Raw genomic sequence first — 22551 nt, 5'->3', positions numbered from 1 at the left:
AGTATGGGAGCTGAGGTATACCTTTGTTTGAGTACTTCGAAGGCCTTTTGGGCGTCGGGGGACCATGTATAGGGAATTGTAGTACTGGTTAGTTTTGTCAATGGTTTTACTATCTCTGAGAAATTTTTTATGAATTTCCGGTAATAGTTGGAAAAGCCTAGGAATCGGAGTGCCTTGCGTGTGTGGGGCACAGGCCAGGCCAGGATGCATTCCACTTTGGACTGATCCATTTGAATCCCCTGGGGGGAGATGTGATATCCCAGGAAGGAAATGGAAGGTTTTTCGAAGATACACTTCTCTAATTTAGCGAAAAGGGAGTGGACCCGAAGACGAGACAGCACCCATCTTAGGTGCCTTCTGTGGTCGGTAGGACTGTCCGAGTACACCAGAATGTCATCCAGATAGACTACTACGCAGACGTCCAGCAGATCTCGAAAAATATCGTTAACGAAATGCTGGAACGTTGCCGGCGCATTGCACAGTCCGAAAGGCATTACTCTGTACTCGAACAGTCCGTATCTGGTTCTGAATGCCGTCTTCCACTCATCACCTTCCCGGATCCTGATTAAGTTATAGGCGCTTCTGAGGTCCAGTTTGGTGAAAATACGGGATGATTGTAACCTCTCGATCAGTTCGGGGATGAGTGGAAGAGGGTAGCGGTTTTTTATGGTAATTTTGTTGAGACCTCTGTAGTCAATTATTGGCCTTAATCCGCCATCCTTGTTTTTCACAAAGAACATCCCTGCGCTAGCAGGTGAGGTTGAGGGCCTAATGAAACCCTTTTTTAAGTTTTCGTCTAAGTAAGCCTTCAGGTGGACTAATTCTGGTTGGGAGAGTGGATAAATGCGGCCCGTAGGAAGAGGACTGCCGGGAATGAGGTCAATAGGGCAGTCATAGGGTCTATGTGGGGGAAGTGTGGCTGCACCAGATTGGCTGAAAACGTCTTCAAATTCAGCGAGATGAGGAGGTAGCCCCGTGGGAGCGACCTGCATGAGGGCAGTGTTTGGATAACAAGTGGAGGTACAGTAGTGGGAATCCAACTGCACCTCTCCTTTAGGCCAGAGGAGAGAAGGTTGGTGAAGCCGGATCCAGGGAAGCCCCAAAACTACAGGGAACATGGGAGAGGAAATAACATCAAACATAAGGTGCTCGGTGTGACCCTCTCCACAGGCCACGAGCAGTGGTTGGGTGTGGTGAGAGATTGGTCCTGATGGGGATGTGGACCCATCTAAAAAAGTAACTGAGACCGGGTTCTGCTTCAAGGTGTGGGGTATTTTATTGGACTTAACCAGATGTGAATCTATAAAGTTGCCACAGGCTCCGGTGTCTATCATGGCCTTGATGGTGATCCTCTCGGTATCCCACTGTAGGCTGAGAGAAATATATATGTAAGAATTGCGGTGGCAGAGACTATGTGTCAGTTTGCAGATATGTATCTCCCTACCTTCTGTCTTCTTTTTAACCGCCGGGCAGTCGTCTACTACGTGGTCAGGGGAGGCACAGTAGAGACATAGGTTCAGAGTGCGTCTCCTGGCTTTTTCAGCCGTCGTGAGGGGTCCTCGCAAGGTTCCTAGCTCCATTGGCTCCTCTTTAGGGGAAGATCTGGCTCCTCTTACAGCTGGTGTAGGGGAAAAGACTCTCTCAGCTCTCCGTTCGCGGAGACGGCGGTCAATTGTAACAGAGCGTTGGATTAGGTCGTCCAAGGTGGGAGGTAACTCATCACGGGCAATCTCATCCTTCAAGGCCTCCGAAAGGCCGAGGCGGAATTGGTTGCGGAGACTGAGGTTATTCCACTCAGTTTCCCTGGCCCACCGTTTAAACTCGGCTATATAATCTTCGACTGGTCGGCGGCCTTGTTTAAGTGCTCTGATGGCAGTCTCTGCGGTCAATTGTTTACTGGAGTCATCATAGAGGAGTGCCATGGCCTCCATGAATCTGGGAAAGGAATCTAGGACCTCATCCTCTTCATCAAAGTAGGTCTCGGCCCAGGCTCGGGGTTCCCCTTTTAGGTAGGAAATGAGTGTGAGAACCTTTATACGGTCGTTGTAATAAGTGCGTGGCCGCAGATCAAACATGAGTCTGCACGAACTTATGAACTGACGGAATAGTTTCCTATCCCCGGAGAAGGGTTCGGGGGCACAGACCTTAGGTTCAGGTCCCTCTCTGGGAGGTGCAGCACCTGTGTTTTGGGCAACCAAAGCACGCAATCTCTGGTTCTCCAGCTGCAGGTCCTGCATGGAGGCAGACAGGGTCTCGACTCTTTGGGACAAGGAAACCATATGTCTAGCGAGTTCCGCTGGATCCATTTTTATGGGGTGCTGTGATACTGTCACGCCTACAATTTTTCAACAGTGGATCTCAACCGCGGAGTTAATTAGGACCAATCAGATATGAATCTCAGGCGTCACTCACAACCTTAACGGCGAGTTTGAGATTCTACCATCACGTGGTCAAAAGGAAACAACTCTGGTCGGCACAGTACTATTGCTTCATAGACTGCGGGTTGGGGTTAGTATACTAGTGTGCGGTAGGTGTCGCGGGGTTAATAGAGGCCACTCAGCAGGAAACCTACACCGTTATCTTAGCCTATGTATGTAAGGAGACGTGCTCTCTGACAGAGAGGGTACTTGCGGTTGGCAGCGGCCTTGCGATGGTGGAGACTCCGCTGCGGACTGTAGCTTCAGGGCAGAGTGGGTCCGTCTCCTAGATGGTATTGCGGAGGTGAGAAGGATTGGAGTATTGAGCGGATCCGTCCTCCGGATTGCAGCGGGGTAGCTGGAGCGGGTCTGGTGGTGGAGCGGAACCGTTCCTCAGGTGGTAGCTGGAGCGGGTCCGGTGGTGTTGCGGATCCGTGCCGCAGATGATAGCGTGGTAGCTGGAGCGGGTCCGGTGGTGCGGATCCGTTCCGCAGATGATAGCGTGGTAGCTGGAGCGGGTCCGGTGGTGGTGCGGATCCGTTCCGCAGATGATAGCGTGGTAGCCGGAGCGGGTTTGGTGGTGCAAGGATCGGTTCCCAGGTGTCCTGTACATAGGTGGTGAGGCAGCAGGCGAACTGACTACAATCACAGCACGCCATGCCGCCTCACCAGCCCCTTTAAATCAGAACCAGGAAGTACAAGAGGACCTTCTGATTGGTCCGGATGACTTCCGCGTTCCACCGTGGAACGCAGTCGCCGCGTCACAAGCTGGAGCTGGTGCATCTTCCGCGTTCCACGGTGGAACGCAAGGACCGCAGCAGGCAAGGCAAAGGCCGTCGCGTCGGCGGCATTACAGTTATAGGTAGAGATAAGAGAATTTCAAAAAAATTCGATTCGGCCGGTTCGCCAAATAAAAAAAAAAAAAATTGGTTTGATCTGAATTTCTTTGTGGCAAATCGCATTAAAAAGCAGCTATATCCTGGCTGTAGAGAGCCTTTATAGTGGTGTAGAACACCGTGCCTTGCAGTTACACACATAGGCAGATTGCTATGGTAGTGAAATAATAATGTGAGTCCATTTGACATGCAGATGACAGGCGTCGCTCTTAGAATCACTGCACACCTCACTTATTTGTGCAGTTATGGGGCCAAAACTGACCAAATGACTTAAGTGTGAACTCAGCCTTACAGGTTAATGTGTAATGTGTACACCGTTTTCAGCTGATAGATATCTACAGAACCTGTTATATTAAACGCTTATACAAGTAGAGCTCCCCCCCCCCCCCCCCCCGACAGAGTGGAGTGGGTGTCAGCAGTAAGTTTGTGCTGACGTGGCTGATTATTTTTCCCTTCATCTGACCTGTCAGAACAATAACCCCCAAAAAAATGGATCCTATCTGTGGAGCATCTGCCTTCACTCGGTCAGCATTTCGTCAGTAGTCCAAAACAGAGATGACACGTGAATGGAATATTTGCATGTCTTCTGTGTTGTGTACCAACTCCTGCTTTTGGCTACAAAACCATGAGCCAATTCTGATGCAAAATAGGGACCATGTCATGCAGGCCTTACATCTGTTACATACACAGGATCCGCTGTGCGTCTTATTTTTCCTTCCTTCTGACAGATCAGGAGAAAGGTCAAATAAATTATGAAGGCAAAATAGTGGCCCAGTCATGAAGTGGGGAGGGTGGGAGCAGCATGAGAAGTCCACAGAGTGGCACAATGACAGTGTGGAGGTGGCAACAGCATCAGGAGAAGGCCACAGAGGGTCACAATGAGAGTGTGGAGGTTGCAGCATCAGCATCAGGAGGCCACAGAGTGGCACAATGACAGAGTGTGGAGGTGGTGGTAGCAACAGCATGAGGAGTAAGCCACAGGGTGGCACAATGACAGTGTGGAGGAGACAGCAGCATCAGGAGGCCACAGAGTGGCACAATGACAGAGTGTATATGGGCAGCAGCAACAGGAGGCCACAGAGTGGCAAGGTGACATAGTGTTGAGGTAGCAGCAGCATCAGGAGACCCCAGAGTGGCAAGATGACATAGTGAGAAGGTGAAAGCAGCATCAGGAGACCACAGAGTGGCAAGGTGGCATAGTGTGGAGGTGGCTGAAGCTTCAGGAGACCACAGAGTGGGAAGGTGACATAGTGTGGAGGTGGCAGAAGCATCAGAAGACCACAGAGTGGCAACATGACATAGTGTGGAGGTGGTAGCAGCATCAGGAGACCACAGAGTGATCCGGTGACAGAGTGGGGGAGGTTGGTGGCAATACTAGTACCAGATGAAGATGGTGGGTGAAAGAAGGAGTACTTGGCATCAGATGTGTGGCATCAGGTGGGTGGCAGCATCAGAATAGTGGCTAAGGCGGGTAGCCAGAAGAAACCGGTCTCTTTTGTCAAAGTGTTGGTGTGGCACCATGGATGATCTAGTGTATAATTGGAAAAAAGTAAGGGCCTATTTGCCGTTCAGCAGTGCAGTTATATTTTCTAAAGCCTTCTTTGGTGTCTATTAGTGGGGAAAAAAGGGCTTATTAGCAATTGTGTGGTGAAGTAAGAAAATGACAGTTTTTTGGGGTGTTTAGATTTCCTTTTTATTTATTTATGTATTTGATCTAACAGTATGTCAGACAGAGAAGTGCCAGGCCCTGCACAGGGGAATGGCAGAGGCCTTAATGTTTCTGGTGCAGGCACAGGTCACAGCAGAGTAAGGGGGCGTGGCAGCAGGAGTCACAGCGAGAGGCCTGAGGTCCCAGTGTCATCTAGCGGTCGTGTCTTGACCAGCAACCCAGCAGTTCTTGAATGGTTGACTCGGTCATCCACTTCGTCCCAAGTGGCCCCCGCCGATCCTCTGTTTGAGAAGGCAGTGGCTCTCCAGGAGCACCGCGGTCTTCTCACTGTTTACCGCAAGCCCAGTGACATCACGACTAGTATCAACTGTCCTGGGCGCGGCTAAGCTCTGTTCACTTGAATGGAGCTTAGTTGCGCCCATGCCAGTTGATACTAGTCGTGACGTCACTGGGCCTGCGGTAAACAGTGAGAAGGCTGCTGCCTTCTCAAACAGCTGATCGGCGGGGTCCCGGGCGTCGGACCCCCGCTGATCAGATGCTGATGATCTATCCAGAGGATAATCAGTTTAAACAAATTGCAGAACTCCTTTAAGTTTATTTTCTAGGCCTAGGTCTAGAATAAGCAAGTCTATCTATCTGTCTATCCATCTATCTATCTATCTCTCTGTTTATCTATCTATCTATCTTTATTTATCTCTTTCTGTCTAGAAAAACAAAAAGCTGGTAGCACTTCAGGAGTGGTCCAGTGAATTTATGTTTATATTACAGGTGGGTGTTTCAATCATACCGCTTGCATCTGCACACCAAATTTGTTTCTTCTGTGCTGCTCACATTTTGCTGTTCTATCTATCTGTCTATCTATCTATTGATCTGTCTGTTTATTCCCTCATCAAACTACTATAATACTCATAGTAACAGAGTTAGCACAGAGGTAAAATGTCATGTGGTTTGCTAGGAGGAATGGAAGCTCTATGCTATTGAGAGAGTTAAGAGTGGGCCCATCTTCAATAGCTATAGAACCAACAAAAGGATTGAGCACATCTGTTATCGGGGGAGAGTTGGGAGGTCACTGTCACGAGGGTGTCACAACCTATCGCTGACCCTGTTGTGCCTAGGGTGAGAAGTTCACAGCGGGTGGCTACTCGCTCAGTTGCTCAAGAGATCTCTCCATGACCTAGTGCTGGGAATGTATTCCGGTCCAGGTTTTCCTGCTTAGGTTTGCGATCTCTTTTGTCCCATTTAGGAATCTGTAGCTTTCCCTTTCAGCTGTTCTCTGTCAGCCACTGCCAGCTACTATATATTCTCCTTTTCTGCTTCCCTTGTTGCCAGATATACCGTAGGACTTCTTTCCAGATCTTCTATTCTGACCTCTGGTGAAGTGGGAGTTGCTGTGGAGCTGTTGGGACTGGTGCTGTCGGATCTCCGGTTCTCTCCTGTTTGTTGTCTCCCTTTTTGGATTGTTTGTGGTGTTTGTCCTTTCCCTGTTGTTACCCTAGGTGTCAGTGGTGTTGACTAGTGCTCCCACCGCCGTACTCACTACCTAGGGCTTATTTCAGGGTAAGACAGGGACGAGGCACGTGATCGGCGTACGGGTTAGCAGCCCGTGTAGGGATGTCAGGGCAGCCAGCTTCCAGTACGAGGTGAGTTAGAGGGTCACCATCGGTTACGACGACGAACTGCAGTCAGGTCCAGACCCCGATGAGGATGATGAGCATACAGATGATCTTCCCTGAGACGGTTTCAGACAGTTTGTGCAGAAATTCTTTGGTTATGCAAACCGATTCTTGCTGCAGCTGCTGCAGCTGTCTGGGTGGCTGGTCTCAGACGATCATGGAGGTGAACATGCTGGATGTGGAGATCCTGGGCTGGTATGGTTACATGTGGTCTGCGTGTCACACACACACAGGGGATGGGAAAGTGACCACTGAGCTCAACCCGCGCCCCTGTCCCTGCCTACTTGCCTCGCAAGTCCTAGTGACAAGGGACAACTGGTCGAAAAACCCTCAGCTAGGATAAGTGCAGGGAAGACAGACAATACATACAACAGAGTAGTCAGACAAGCCGAGTCAGAAAACAAGAAAGCAGCATGGTACCAGAGGAGCAAGCAGAGGATCGTCAGGAGAAGCTGAAGTCAGAACCAGGAGGAAACGCCAAGACCAAGGGATGAGACGGACGGGTAATTGGAAGACAAGCAGGACCAACAAACCGGGTAAGTAATATCGCAGGAAGGACCTAAATAACAGGCAATCTGTGGCCAATCTTTGGTGAAGTCATGTGACATGGCCAGCGTCACATGACTCCTGAGTTCCAATACAGCCGAGCGCTGAGTGATTAGCTCGGCACTCAGCCCCAGTGTGGCTACCACGGGAACGGGCGACGCCGAGCGCGCTAATGATGTGAGCGCGCCTCGACCATCCCCACCTACTGCAACCACTCACAGAGCACATCATGACACTGCGGTTGTGAGGCCGGTTGGATGTGTAACACCCCAGAATTGTGTTACGACACGCTTCTACCCCGCTACTATCTGTCTTCCCTGTTGGGGAAGGCTGTGTGATAGAGTTCAGGAGTCCCCTTTGTATAAGGAAGAAAGCCAGGATCTTGTCTCGGCTGAGACATTGATCAAATCCCCAGCCTGAGCCCTGCAGCCTTAGCTGGATGACAAGCAAGCAGACAACCTCCAGAGTTCCAGGACGAAAGCATTCTTTGTGTGCCTCTCTGTGAGTAAAGTCCAGAGACCTAGGAGAAGCCATATTCCTCCTCAGCTAGTCAGTCCCCACAAATCAGAAGGTAAAGAGAAGTGCAGAAGCTAAATTCCTGCCACCGTTACAGAGCTACTAAGCAGACGTCTATCCTGCAAGTTCCAGAATTATAGTGCAGAAGATTTATTCCTGCAAACCATTGCCAAAACCTGCTGGGACCAAAGACCAAAGCTGTACATTGCTTGGATGAAAGTTATCTTCAGTAAAGACAAGTTTGAACTTCACCTAAAGGTCTGGACGTAAATTTCTGCTGCAAAATGCCTCTATTACTCCTACTATAACTACACTCAATTTACTGCAAGTGAGCCATGAGCCAGGAATCCAGCTGTACCCAGGTAGGAGACACCGTTGACACTATTATCACCACCATAGAGAGACATTATAGACCATTACACCACTCTGGCATTCCTAACCTGGGACGTGCGTTAAAACACTTTGGGAGGGCCCTATGATAGTACCCTGCGCACGCTGCAATTGGCGTCACAAACAAAACTACAAAATATTTGTCTACCCTGTTCCTGGTCACTGCAGATGTACTACCAAATTCTCTGAAACGCCTTTGGAGACGGCTTATGGTAGAGAAATGAACATCCTTTGCATGGGCAACAGCTCTGGTAGACATTGCTGCAGTCAGCATGCCAATTGCACGCTCCTTCAAACGTTGCAACATTTGTGGCATTGTGCTGTGTGATCAAACTGCACATTTCAGAGTGGGCTTTTATTGTCGGCAGTCTAAGGCACACCTGTGCAATATTCATGCTGTCTAATCAGCACCTTGATATGCCACACCTGTGAGGTGGGATGGATTATCTCGGCAAAGGAGAAGTGCTCACTAACATAGATTTAGACAGATTTGTGAACAATATTTGAGAGTAATGAGTCTTTTGTGTATGTAGAAAATGTTTCAGATCTTTGAGCTTAGCTCATGCAAAATGGGAGCAAAACTGAAGGTGTTACATTTCTAATTTTGGTCAGTGTAATTTCTTGCTGACATGTTTGTTCATTGCAGGTTTAGTGTGGATCACCTGCTAATATAATTTAATTCCATTGTAAGATTTTATATGACTGCATTAATAGACAGGTATTTGTTAGCTATAGCTTCAAGGAATATTGATGGTAAAGACAATGGCCAATTCTGACTGCTACTGCATCTCTCCTGATGCATACTTCCTTCCCTCCCCATACTTGATCGCTCTTCCTTTCCTTATAATACAGATGATATCTCCCCCTCCTACTCATAAGAAAAATGAATTTGAAGGTATATGTTATGTGTTATATTCACAAGTACAATCAATATGATCTGGTCTGTTTTTCTAGAGTAGCGCCGATATCTCAATCCTCTGTCACTGGGGCTTTTCTCCTGTAATACTGTATTGACATTTTTTTATGGAGAAATATACTGTACTTCTGTGTATATCATCTAAGAGATTAAACTAATGAATTTCATGGCTCACAATTACTGGGGATTGTTTGAGGGTACCCTATACTGTGCTGTAGGAGAGAAAGGGGCCCATATATTCTCTTTGCACGGGGGCCCTCTGCTTTCTGTGACCGCCTTACAACAACTCATCCTTGAAGCTAAAAAAAACTATTATCCTAGAAGACACATAGAACAATTTAACCTCAGCTAAGGTCATTTGTCATGAAGTTACTAGAAAGAGACTAGGCAAAAATGGGGTAAATGATGTTCTTAGGATAGCAACCACTGCCATAAGCATAACTAGCCATAGCAGCTGCTGTAGGGCCCGGAGGTTTAGAGGGCCTACTCAGATGCAGGAACATTGTTGCTTTCTGTAGGGAATAACAAACCATAGGAGTTCTGCTATCTAGCACTACTACAGAATATGGTAGTATTCCATGATATTACTACTGCTTCAGTTTCCAGATGTATGTGTTGGTGTGTTGGGGGCCCATCTTATTTTGGTATGGGGTCCAATTTATTCTAATTATACCTATGATCACAGTAAGCTTTTAATGTAGTTGCTGTGGAATTTGCCGTTAACTATACATATGCCCTGTAGTCACTGTGTTATTACATGAATCCTTTGCAATAACAGGCAATCCAATTAATACATTGAGTAGAAGAGAAAGTGACATCAGAATGTTCTTCATGATCCTCGTTGGTGGCTGTCCTCATAATGTAAGAGAACTTATAGCCTGAGAAGAAATTCAGGAACAGCCAAGCATGGCTACACTATAAAGGAGATTGGACCAATATCCATACTGATCGGATATTAATCCTGAGGATAGCATCAATTTTTTACTTCCAGGAAAGACCTTTAAGATGTGGACTCCAAGGTACAATACATGAGGACAAAGTTTTCAAAACCCTATCCAAACATTAAAAAATCTGAGTGAATTTTCAAATCTGCGGCATTATTTTTAACCTTTTACTGAATAGTGGATTTACAAAACTATTCGCTGCAAAATCCACATCAAATGCATGAAAATGATGCTGTTGAATTTGAATGATTTGCGTGTGGACATACCCTAAGTAAAGTCCCAGTAGCACGGTCTCATGAAGTTCCATTGGACTCGAGCGGTATAATTGCCTACATTTATGTGCTCAGCTTCCATCCACAAAACACTTGAGTTATGTTCACACTAGCATCATGGCTTCCGTAAGATCTTTGCAAGACAGATTCAAATAGTGACCAATGGACACATTGGTCCCTTTTGTGTTAGAAGAAATGGAAACCACAAATGAACTCCCGATGGATACTGTCAATGCAGATGTGAACTAAGCCCGATACTGTCAGTCTGCATTTTGCAGCACGGCAGAATCTACAAATTGTTGTTATTTTTGCATAGACTCGTTCCCGGTAAATCATGATGCACATGACTGCTATAACAACCAGGAGCAGTAATATTTCCATTCTTTTCAGGTCAGAGGAAATAATATTGCCAAGGGTCAGCAGGAAACAAATCATTCAGTAGAAATTGTACTCATTAGATATCATGAAATGAATGATTTGTAGTTTATATAACAGATGATTTGGGCCAAACTATAGATGCAGCAGAGCTGATTTGTCATTCAGCACCTTAGGGACTCATTACATGAAAACCACAGATGACACAACATTCCCTCATCATGAGTCCTCGGTCCTAAATTATAAACTCAGCTCTGCTAATCTGACAATGAAAAGAAAAATGTCACAGAAAAGGATCCTTCTGATTCATTTGGAGGGTGATCACTGTGCCATCGGATGAAAAACCTCAGTAACACCACATGCAATACTACACTCTGGACGGCTTGATGCCTGTGACTCCAGTAGTAAGTGCGTCCAAAAGGTTGTCAGTGCAGGGCCGTCCATGATAGCCCTACATAAGGAAAAAAGGCACCTGGTGTAAGGACTAATTTACAAGGGGGCCTGTAACCCTTCCTGGTACTCTGCTTGTAATAACAATTGTGGAGCAACTAGTCTTATGACTCTGATATTCCATTCCTTAATTATTCCTACTAGAAGTTATCTATGAATTACTAGCTGTTTGCAGTAAAGGTCCAGATGGGTGTTTCTATTTGGTGTGTGTCCCTGCACAGTCTGACACTAGCCAATCTGTGCTGACAGTGCTAGGCCTCATTCACACATTCACAGATGTGTGTTGTCCATGTGTGTTGTCCATGTGCGCTACGACAGCACATGTTCCCATTCATTTTAATGTATGTATTCACTCAACCGTCTTGGGTTTGTGGTTTTAGCACAGAAGCATGCCCTATTTTGTTTGTCATGTCCATTATAGTCTAAGGGGTCCGTGAAAAACACAGACTCAACATCCGTGTTTTACGGACCATTGAGAGGAGATGCTCTGAAAATAAATTTTCACCTATCCAGTGTCTCCTCTCAATGGTCCGTCTGTGTTTTTCACGGACCCCTTAGACTGTAATGGACATGACAAACAAAATAGGGCATGCGTCCGTGCTAAAACCACGAACCCAAGACGGTTGAGTGAATACGCACACACAGATGAAACACAGATTTTCTGCAGAAATCTTCACGGATAAATCACTGACCAACTTATAATGGATTTAATCACGGACGTGTGATTAGGCCTTAAACTGTGCAGCGACACATCCCATACTTGAAACACCCATCTGGACCTTCATTGCAAATTCCTAACAATTCATTTGTAGTTTCTTGAAGGAATAATAAAGGAATTATACAACAGAGAGTCATAAGATTAGATGCCCCAGAATTGTTATTACATGGGGGATGCACATAGTTACTAAAACAGACATGTCAGGAGGGGTGAAAGGTCCTCTTTATTGACTGAACTGGCCTATCAGACTCTGAGTTCTGATTCTGTTATGCTGTTACCAGAATTGCTGCCGATTCATTCAAGAGCCTGTTCATTTACATAAAGGGGAACTCCTGATGCCAACTGTCATTGTAACAATTTACTTTCTCAAGTCACTACAGCAAAGAAAGAGTTAACTTTATCAAAGTTTGTTAAGAAAAAAAGAAAACCCCTTGTGTCCTGCATACAAAAAAACTAAACATTTTGTGATAGACTGGGAAGCAAAAAAAAAAAATCACCTTTAAAATACTGAATTTCAAAAGGTGAAATGGTTAAGAACAAAAGGATAAGGCGTGTTGAAATACAACAGCCTGGCCCTTGTCTCCCCCAACAGTAGTCATTGTCAGGACACCACCAAACTGAACAGGTAGTCAGCCGGTCCTGCCAGAATCGTCAGCTATGACCAACACTGGTGTAATATATATGTCTTAAACAGTTATCTATAGTGGTGGATTTGGCCACTACGCAACCCACGCAATTGCATGGGGCCCCAAAGATCAGGGAGAGCCCTGCTGCCCCATGTCCACTGGGTCCCTCTGGAGCTTCCTGCTCCACCATTCACCCTGTGAACAGCGGTGTGGTGCTGGCATCCTCATGCCTGCTTTGCCAAGCCACTATACGGACTGGTGCAGGTCTGCAGCTCCGTTTCTTGTGGGCTCAAGGGCTAGGTGAGTATTCACCCACCAAGGAGGCACCATATTGTGTTGGGGGCACATAAGGGCGGGTGGGGTCTCTATCTGGGTATCTAGGATAATTTACATGGTTGTGCCTAGCAAGGTTTGCAAGGAAAGGTTTTCCTGTGGATCTGCACTTAAAGAGGGTGGTCATGATTAGAAAGATAGCTGCTTTGTTCCCGAAACAGTGCCCCATCTGTTCACATTGTATGTGATCCTGCAGCACAGACCCCTGCACACAAACAACCTGTTGAAAGTGGTGGCACTGTTTCTGGAAGCCAAGTTTTGCTCATCCTGACTGTAACGGATCTCCTGGCACTTCGTCGATGGATGCTCCTAGTGCTTCCCGAGGATTCCAAGCACTCCACTTGACACCGTAAGCAAGGCAGACCCCACAACCCGCCGAAGCTTGGTTGAGGTCTCACCATCTCCTACCCACCCTGGACCTACGACAAGGCTCCAGGCTCCAGTGGGTGAACCTCTCCTAAATCCAGAGAGCAGGAACAGCTCTTACAAGAGCTAGTAGTTATAGCCAGGGAAGTATAGCAAATCTTCAGCGTATGGCAATCCCCAGTGTCGATCAGTTACCAAAACACCAGCATCAACATGATGAAGGGTAAAACAGGAACTTCCTTTATTGAAGATCAACTCAGTATATATACAGTTCAAGAAGTCTAACAACAAAACGCAATCAACCAAGAACAATATGCAAACAGACATCTTCACCCCCTCCATAATGAATGAATAGGGAGGGAGGAGACACATGTGATGGGATTATCTCCTGAGTGAGAGGACTCAAACAACAGGCCAGGGCCATCATAATCCTCCCCCTCGGGTCTGTCGTGCTCAGCCATCCAGGGGGAGTGCCGAATCACATACCACCAGAGTGCCTGGTAGGTGTCGTCTAGCCAAAGCTCTTTCCATAACAGGCTCTCGAGTTCTGTCACCCACTCATCCAGGGTGTGCTCTCCCAGAAGGGGCATTCCCAGGGCCACTCGCATCTGCAACCGCTGCTCCTCACTGGGGAGACTCTCACCCCGCTGACGCTGTACATCTTCCAGGGCCTTATGCCAGACGCCTTTTCAGACTTCTCCCTCCAGTCCATGTAATCCTCCTGCCGAAGACTAGCCGATTCCATCCTGCTGTAGCCAGGGGCGCTGTATGGATACTAGCGTTGCCCTCAATATGTTCCACGAATGGTGTCTCTGCTTTTCCTCGCACTAGGACACCATCCCACTGCTGCCACCACTGTAACGGATCTCCTGGCACCCCGACCGGGTACCTCCATCGATGGATGCTCCTAGTGCTTCCCGAGGACTCCAAGCACTCCACTTGACACCGTAAGCACTGCAGACCCCACAAATCGCCGAAGCTTGGTTAAGGTCTCGCCGTCTCCTACCCACCCTGGACCTACGACAAGGCTCCAGGCTCCAGTGGATAAAACAGGAACTTCCTTTATTGAAGATCAACTCAGTATATATACAGTTCAAGAAGTCTAAAAACATAACGCAATCAACCATGAACAACATGCAAACAGACATCTTCACCCCCTTCATAATGAATGAATAGGGAGGGAGGAGACACATGTGATGGGATTATCTCCTGAGTGTATCATATGGTGATCTACTCATCTAGGAGTCGGCTGCTCCTATAATCAGCTACTTAATCCCATCACTAATACTCAGAGATAGATAGATAGATAGATAGATAGATAATACATAGATAGAAAGATAGATAGATAGATAATACATAGATAGAAAGATAGATAGATAGTATCAGAAAGATAGATAGATAGATAATACATAGATAGAAAGCTAGATAGATAGATAGATAGATAGATAATACATAGATAGAAAGATAGATAGATAGATAGATAGATAATACATAGATAGATAGATAGATAGTAGGGATGAGCGAACTCGAACTGTATAGTTCGGGTTCGTACCGAATTTTGGGGTGTCCGTGACACGGACCCGAACCCGGACATTTTCGTAAAAGTCCGGGTTCGGGTTCGGTGTTCGTCGCTTTCTTCGCGCTTTTGTGACGCTTTCTTGGCGCTTTTTGAAAGGCTGCAAAGCAGCCAATCAACAAGCGTCATACTACTTGCCCCAAGAGGCCATCACAGCCATGCCTACTATTGGCATGGCTGTGATTGGTCAGAGCACCATGTGACCCAGCCTCTATTTAAGCTGGAGTCACATAGCGCCGCCCGTCACTCTGCTCTGATTAGCGTAGGGAGAGGTTGCGGCTGCGACAGTAGGGCGAGATTAGGCAGATTAACTCCTCCAAAGGACTTGATTAACTGATCGATCTGCAGCTGTGGATCATTGAGCTGCTGATCCTCAATTGCTCACTGTTTTTAGGCTGCCCAGACCGTTTGTCAGTCACATTTTTCTGGGGTGATCGGCGGCCATTTTGTGTCTTGTGGTGCGCCAGCACAAGCTGCGACCAAGTGCATTTAACCCTCAATGGTGTGGTTGTTTTTTGGCTAAAGCCTACATCAGGGTGAAGCTGTCACACCAAGTGCATTTAACCAGCAATAGTCTGTTTATTTTTTGGCCATATACTACATCAGGGGCAAGCTGCGCCTGTCACCAAGTGCATTTAACCCTCAATGGTGCGTTTGTTTTTTGGCTAAAGCCTACATCAGGGTGAAGCTGTCACACCAAGTGCATTTAACCAGCAATAGTCTGTTTATTTTTTGGCCATATACTACTTCAGGGGCAAGCTGCGCCCGTCACCAAGTGCATTTAACCCTCAGTAGTGTGGTTGGTCAAGCTATCACACCAAGTGCATTTAACCAGCAATAGTCTGTTCATTTTTTGGCCATATACTAAATCAGGGGCAAGCTGCGCCCGTCACCAAGTGCATTTAACCAGCAATAGTCTGTTCATTTTTTGGCCATATACTACATCAGGGGCAAGCTGCGCCCGTCACCAAGTGCATTTAACCCTCAGTAGTGTGGTTGGTCAAGCTGTGACACCAAGTGCATTTAACCAGCAATAGTCTGTTCATTTTTTGGCCATATACTACATCAGGGGCAAGCTGCGCCCATCACCAAGTGCATTTAACCAGCAATAGTGTGGTTATTTTTTGGCCATATCCCAGTCTAATTCTGTCACTAAATCCATACCTGTCACCCAGCGCCTAAATACTAGGCCTCAAATTTATATCCTGCTAAATCTCTCGTTAACGCTGTCCTGTTGTGGCTGGGAAAGTTATTTAGTGTCCGTCAAAGCACATTTTTTGTTCTGGGTTGAAATACAATTCCCAATTTAGCAATTTCATAATTTAGTGGTTTCTGCTATATCAGAGCTATTTGAAATCTATCCCTAAAAGGGTATATAATATTCAAGGTGCACATAGGGTCATTCAGAATAACTTCACACACCCGCTACTGTGCATTTCCAAGTCTAATTCTGTCACTAAACCCATACCTGTCACCCAGCGCCTAAATACTAGGCCTCAAATTCATATCCAGCTAAATCTGTCGTTAGTGCTGTAGCTGGGCGAGTTATTTAGTGTCCGTTCAAGCACATTTCTTGTTCTGGGTTGAAATACAATTCCCAATTTAGCAATTTCATAATTTAGTGGTTTCTGCTATATCAGAGCTATTTGAAATCTATCCCTAAAAGGGTAGATCATATTGAAGGTGCACATAGGGACATTCAGAATAACTTCACACACCCGCTACTGTGCATTTCCAAGTCTAATTCTGTCACTAAACCCATACCTGTCACCCAGCGCCTAAATACTAGGCCTCAAATTTATATCCAGCTAAATCTGTCCTTAGTGCTGTAGCTGGGCGAGTTATTTAGTGTCCGTTCAAGCACATTTCTTGTTCTGGGTTGAAATACAATTCCCAATTTAGCAATTTCATAATTTAGTGGTTTCTGCTATATCAGAGCTATTTGAAATCTATCCCTAAAAGGGTATATAATATTCAAGGTGCACATTGGGTCATTCAGAATAACTTCACACACACCCGCTACTGTGTATTTCTAAGTCTAATTCTGTCACTAAACCCATACCTGTCACCCAGCGCCTAAATACTAGGCCTCAAATTTATATCCTGCTAAATCTCTCGTTAACGCTGTCCTGTTGTGGCTGGGAAAGTTATTTAGTGTCCGTCAAAGCACATTTTTTGTTCTGGGTTGAAATACAATTCCCAATTTAGCAATTTCATAATTTAGTGGTTTCTGCTATATCAGAGCTATTTGAAATCTATCCCTAAAAGGGTATATAATATTCAAGGTGCACATTGGGTCATTCAGAATAACTTCACACACACACGCTTCTGTGCATTTCCAAGTCTAATTCTGTCACTAAATCCATACCGGTCACCCAGCGCCTAAATACTAGGCCTCAAATTTATATCCTGCTAAATCTCTCGTTAACGCTGTCCTGTTGTGGCTGGGAAAGTTATTTAGTGTCCGTCAAAGCACATTTTTTGTTCTGGGTTGAAATACAATTCCCAATTTAGCAATTTCATAATTTAGTGGTTTCTGCTATATCAGAGCTATTTGAAATCTATCCCTAAAAGGGTATATAATATTCAAGGTGCACATTGGGTCATTCAGAATAACTTCACACACACACGCTTCTGTGCATTTCCAAGTCTAATTCTGTCACTAAATCCATACCGGTCACCCAGCGCCTAAATACTAGGCCTCAAATTTATATCCCGCTGAATTTGAATACAATACATTGGGCCAAATAATATATTTGTTGTTGTGGTGAACCATAACAATGAGAAAAACATCTAGTAAGGGACGCGGACGTGGACATGGTCGTGGACATGGTCGGACATGGTGGGTGACATGAAGCCTCATTCTCTGCTATGACATGCAGACTGATTCTCTGCTGACATGAAGCCAGATTGTCTGTTACGGGACCTCTCTCCTCTGCCTGTGTGCTAGGCCTAAATATATGCCAATGGACTGTTGCAGTGGTGGCTGACGTGAAGCCTCATTCTCTGCTATGACATGCAGACTAATTCTCTGCTGACATGAAGCCAGATTGTCTGTTACGGGACCTCTCTCCTCTGCCTGGGTGCTGGGCCTAAATTTATGACAATGGACTGTTGCAGTGGTGGCTGACGTGAAGCCTGATTCTCTGCTATGACATGCAGACTGATTCTCTGCTGACATGAAGCCAGATCCTCTGTTACGGGACCTCTCTCCTCTGCCTGGGTGCTGGGCCTAAATTTATGACAATGGACTGTTGCAGTGGTGGCTGACGTGAAGCCTGATTCTCTGCTATGACATGCAGACTGATTCTCTGCTGTCATGAAGCCAGATTGTCTGTTACGGGACCTCTCTCCTCTGCCTGTGTGCTAGGCCTAAATATATGCCAATGGACTGTTGCAGTGGTGGGTGACGTGAAGCCTCATTCTCTGCTATGACATGCAGACTGATTCTCTGCTGACATGAAGCCAGATTGTCTGTTACGGGACCTCTCTCCTCTGCCTGTGTGCTAGGCCTAAATATATGCCAATGGACTGTTGCAGTGGTGGCTGACGTGAAGCCTCATTCTCTGCTATGACATGCAGACTAATTCTCTGCTGACATGAAGCCAGATTGTCTGTTACGGGACCTCTCTCCTCTGCCTGGGTGCTGGGCCTAAATTTATGACAATGGACTGTTGCAGTGGTGGCTGACGTGAAGCCTGATTCTCTGCTATGACATGCAGACTGATTCTCTGCTGACATGAAGCCAGATCCTCTGTTACGGGACCTCTCTCCTCTGCCTGTGTGTGTGCTGGGCCTAAATATATGCCAATGGACTGTTGCAGTGGTGGCTGACGTGAAGCCTCATTCTCTGCTATGACATGCAGACTGATTCTCTGCTGACATGAAGACAGATTCTCTGTTACGGGACCTCTCTCCTCTGCCTGTGTGTGTGCTGGGCCTAAATATATGCCAATGGACTGTTGCAGTGGTGGCTGACGTGAAGCCTCATTCTCTGCTATGACATGCAGACTGATTCTCTGCTGACATGAAGCCAGATTCTCTGTTACGGGACCTCTCTCCTCTGCCTGTGTGTGTGCTGGGCCTAAATATATGCCAATGGACTGTTGCAGTGGTGGCTGACGTGAAGCCTCATTCTCTGCTATGACATGCAGACTGATTCTCTGCTGACATGAAGCCAGATTCTCTGTTACGGGACCTCTCTCCTCTGCCTGTGTGTGTGCTGGGCCTAAATATATGCCAATGGACTGTTGCAGTGGTGGCTGACGTGAAGCCTCATTCTCTGCTATGACATGCAGACTAATTCTCTGCTGACATGAAGACAGATTCTCTGTTACGGGACCTCTCTGCTCTGCCTGTGTGTGTGCTGGGCCTAAATATATGCCAATGGACTGTTGCAGTGGTGGCTGACGTGAAGCCTCATTCTCTGCTATGACATGCAGACTAATTCTCTGCTGACATGAAGACAGATTCTCTGTTACGGGACCTCTCTCCTCTGCCTGTGTGTGTGCTGGGCCTAAATATATGCCAATGGACTGTTGCAGTGGTGGCTGACGTGAAGCCTCATTCTCTGCTATGACATGCAGACTAATTCTCTGCTGACATGAAGACAGATTCTCTGTTACGGGACCTCTCTCCTCTGCCTGTGTGTGTGCTGGGCCTAAATATATGCCAATGGACTGTTGCAGTGGTGGCTGACGTGAAGCCTCATTCTCTGCTATGACATGCAGACTGATTCTCTGCTGACATGAAGCCAGATTCTCTGTTACGGGACCTCTCTCCTCTGCCTGTGTGTGTGCTGGGCCTAAATATATGCCAATGGACTGTTGCAGTGGTGGCTGACGTGAAGCCTCATTCTCTGCTATGACATGCAGACTGATTCTCTGCTGACATGAAGCCAGATTCTCTGTTACGGGACCTCTCTCCTCTGCCTGTGTGTGTGCTGGGCCTAAATATATGCCAATGGACTGTTGCAGTGGTGGCTGACGTGAAGCCTCATTCTCTGCTATGACATGCAGACTAATTCTCTGCTGACATGAAGACAGATTCTCTGTTACGGGACCTCCCTCCTCTGCCTGGGTGCTGGGCCTAAATATATGCCAATGGACTGTTGCAGTGGTGGCTGACGTGAAGCCTCATTCTCTGCTATGACATGCAGACTAATTCTCTGCTGACATGAAGCCAGATTCTCTGTTACGGGACCTCTCTCCTCTGCCTGTGTGTGTGCTGGGCCTAAATATATGCCAATGGACTGTTGCAGTGGTGGCTGACGTGAAGCCTGATTCTCTGCTATGACATGCAGACTAATTCTCTGCTGACATGAAGACAGATTCTCTGTTACGGGACCTCTCTCCTCTGCCTGGGTGCCGGGGCCTAAATATCTGAGAATGGACTGTTCCAGTGGTGGGTGACGGGAAGCCAGATTCTCTGCTATGGAACCTCTCTCCAATTGATTTTGGTTAATTTTTATTTATTTAATTTTTATTTTAATTCATTTCCCTATCCACATTTGTTTGCAGGGGATTTACCTACATGTTGCTGCCTTTTGCAGCCCTCTAGCTCTTTCCTGGGCTGTTTTACAGCCTTTTTAGTGCCGAAAAGTTCGGGTCCCCATTGACTTCAATGGGGTTCGGGTTCGGGACGAAGTTCGGATCGGGTTCGGATCCCGAACCCGAACATTTCCGGGATGTTCGGCCGAACTTCTCGAACCCGAACATCCAGGTGTTCGCTCAACTCTAATAGATAGATAATACATAGATAGAAAGAAAGATCGATAGATAGATACTGGTAGATAGATACAACATAGATATTAGATAGATAGCTAGATAGACAGATAGTATCAGATAGATAGATTGTTAATACATAGATAATAGATAGATAATAAATAGATAGATAGATACCAGTAGATATATATGACATATAGATATTAGATAGATAGATGTATTATATAACATTTATACCGCCATAACCCTTCAGGCAATGAAAGGGTTGACAATAGAGCCCATCTCCGCTCTACATAAGAGAACACACAGCCCTGACAGCTACTACATACAAGAACAATGTGGGTCCCTATTGTTTTCTCCGGAACGCCGAGTGTTACAAAGATTAACTTCCCAATTATACAAATACCATTCATTCCTGTAATTCAATTTATTGTGTTAGTTTCTTCCTTTTTATCGTCACTGCATTCCTACGTGGATTGTGAATGGTGGTAATCCTACAGGTGCCTGCTCATGTATGCACAACACAGCGTATTCCCTATTAAAATGAATGGCTTGTGTGACCCAGTGGTCAATGGACTCATTACTCAGTATCATGGAGTGAAGAGTTTGTGTGTGTGTGTGTATATATATATATATATATATATATATATATAATCTCAGCAGAATACTAGACATGATCCATTATTCTTACCCTAATGTTACAGAATGGACAGTGTGGTGAGAAGACAGAGGTTCTGGACCCCTAGCCTGATGTCTCCAGTCACCAGAAGCTGCTGCCTACCTGCTGCAGATGATGTTCTTGGTACCTCTTCATCCTGTTGCTCGAGGCTTTCCCAGTCTCACTCCGTCAGATTCTGTGCCCACAGCTGGAAGATGCCAGGCCAGCTTGCTGGAAAGACGTTCCTCCTCGCCTGCTCTCCCTCGCTCTCTCGCTGTATCTCTCACACTCAGGTTATTGGCACAGAATGGGATGAGCTTGTTCTACAGTTAACCCCTCTGGTAAGAGGGATGCCGAGGAGAGAATGACAAAGGCTTGTGTGGAGACACACATAAGGTTAACTGTCTTCTTTTGAAACTGGCCATAGCATATATTAATGTGTGCCTGACATAATGGGCATAGCTTGGGAGCCCCACAGGGCATAGGGATTGATGAGACTGATGACAATCTCTGCACAGCACTGCAATATTCTATATGTTGGTGCTATAAGAATAAATACCGTTATTACAAAGCTATTGGAGATGAGTTCTATTACCCATCTACACACATGCCAAGTAACAGAGAATAAATCATAGTCTGTGATGTGCCATAAAAACATACTACAGTCAATATCAATGAATAAACCATCCCAAAAAACAATACAAAACAACAGATATAATATACACAGAGGTAAAGAGGTATGTAGCATATATTTGTAAAATCCCTCCCCTCTGCAGTGCAGTTTAGAGGAGACCTTTGTCCTCTCCTGGCATCTCTGTTTTAGTTACTACTTGCATTCCCCCTGTAATAATTCTGGAACATCTATTCTTATAACCTTATTTATGCCTCCTTTTATTATTCCTGCTAGAAGTTATGAATAATACACTGTTTGCAATGAAGGTCCATCTGGGTGTAATAAGTTGGGGGGGGGGGTGTCCCTGCATAGTCTGACACTATCCAATAAGTGCTGCCAATGTCAGACTGTTCAGACACCCCCCAACTGGTAACACCCATCTGGACCTTCATTGCAAACTGCAAGTAATTTATTCATTACTTCTAGTAGAAATAATAAAAGAATGGCACAATATAGAGTCATAAGAATAGATGTTCCAGAATTGTTATTTCATGGGGAATGCATGAAGCTATTAAAACAGACTTGTCGGGAGCAGGGACAGGTTCCTTTAAGACTGAACCACATGGGACACCCTGAACCACATGGGACAAAAAGACTTAATGCATGTTTGACCCACATCTCCTTTCCATGATCCTTGGTTTTATTTCCCACATGTTGTAGGGCACCTGTACAGGTTGTCATCACCCATTAAAATAGAGAATACATCTGCCACAAGCCTCGAAGGATGGGAGTGGTAGTGGCTCTGGCTGCTAAGGTAGTTGGCTGCTCTTGGTGTTATGAGTGTTGTATGGGTGCAAGGAAGGATATGTAGGTG

At 46.1% G+C, this 22551-nt stretch overlaps 1 protein-coding gene across 1 annotated transcript in view; it reads right to left on the bottom strand.

Annotated features, from left to right (window-relative positions):
- SLC6A7 (solute carrier family 6 member 7) overlaps nucleotides 1-21318 on the bottom strand; it is a 115052-nt gene extending 93734 nt beyond the window's left edge. Inside the window, exon 1 of the mRNA XM_044277870.1 lies at nucleotides 21188-21318. Within this exon, the coding sequence (XP_044133805.1) occupies nucleotides 21188-21220 (33 nt within the window). The 5' untranslated portion in view covers nucleotides 21221-21318. The remainder of the gene's footprint in view (nucleotides 1-21187) is intronic.
- Nucleotides 21319-22551: the final 1233 nt, after the last annotated feature.

Source organism: Bufo gargarizans, chromosome 2 (genome assembly GCF_014858855.1).
Source record: "Bufo gargarizans isolate SCDJY-AF-19 chromosome 2, ASM1485885v1, whole genome shotgun sequence".
NCBI classification, from domain to species: Eukaryota; Metazoa; Chordata; class Amphibia; order Anura; family Bufonidae; genus Bufo; species Bufo gargarizans.
Note: the sequence above shows the minus strand (reverse complement) of the source record. Positions and strands in the feature narration are given on the sequence as shown.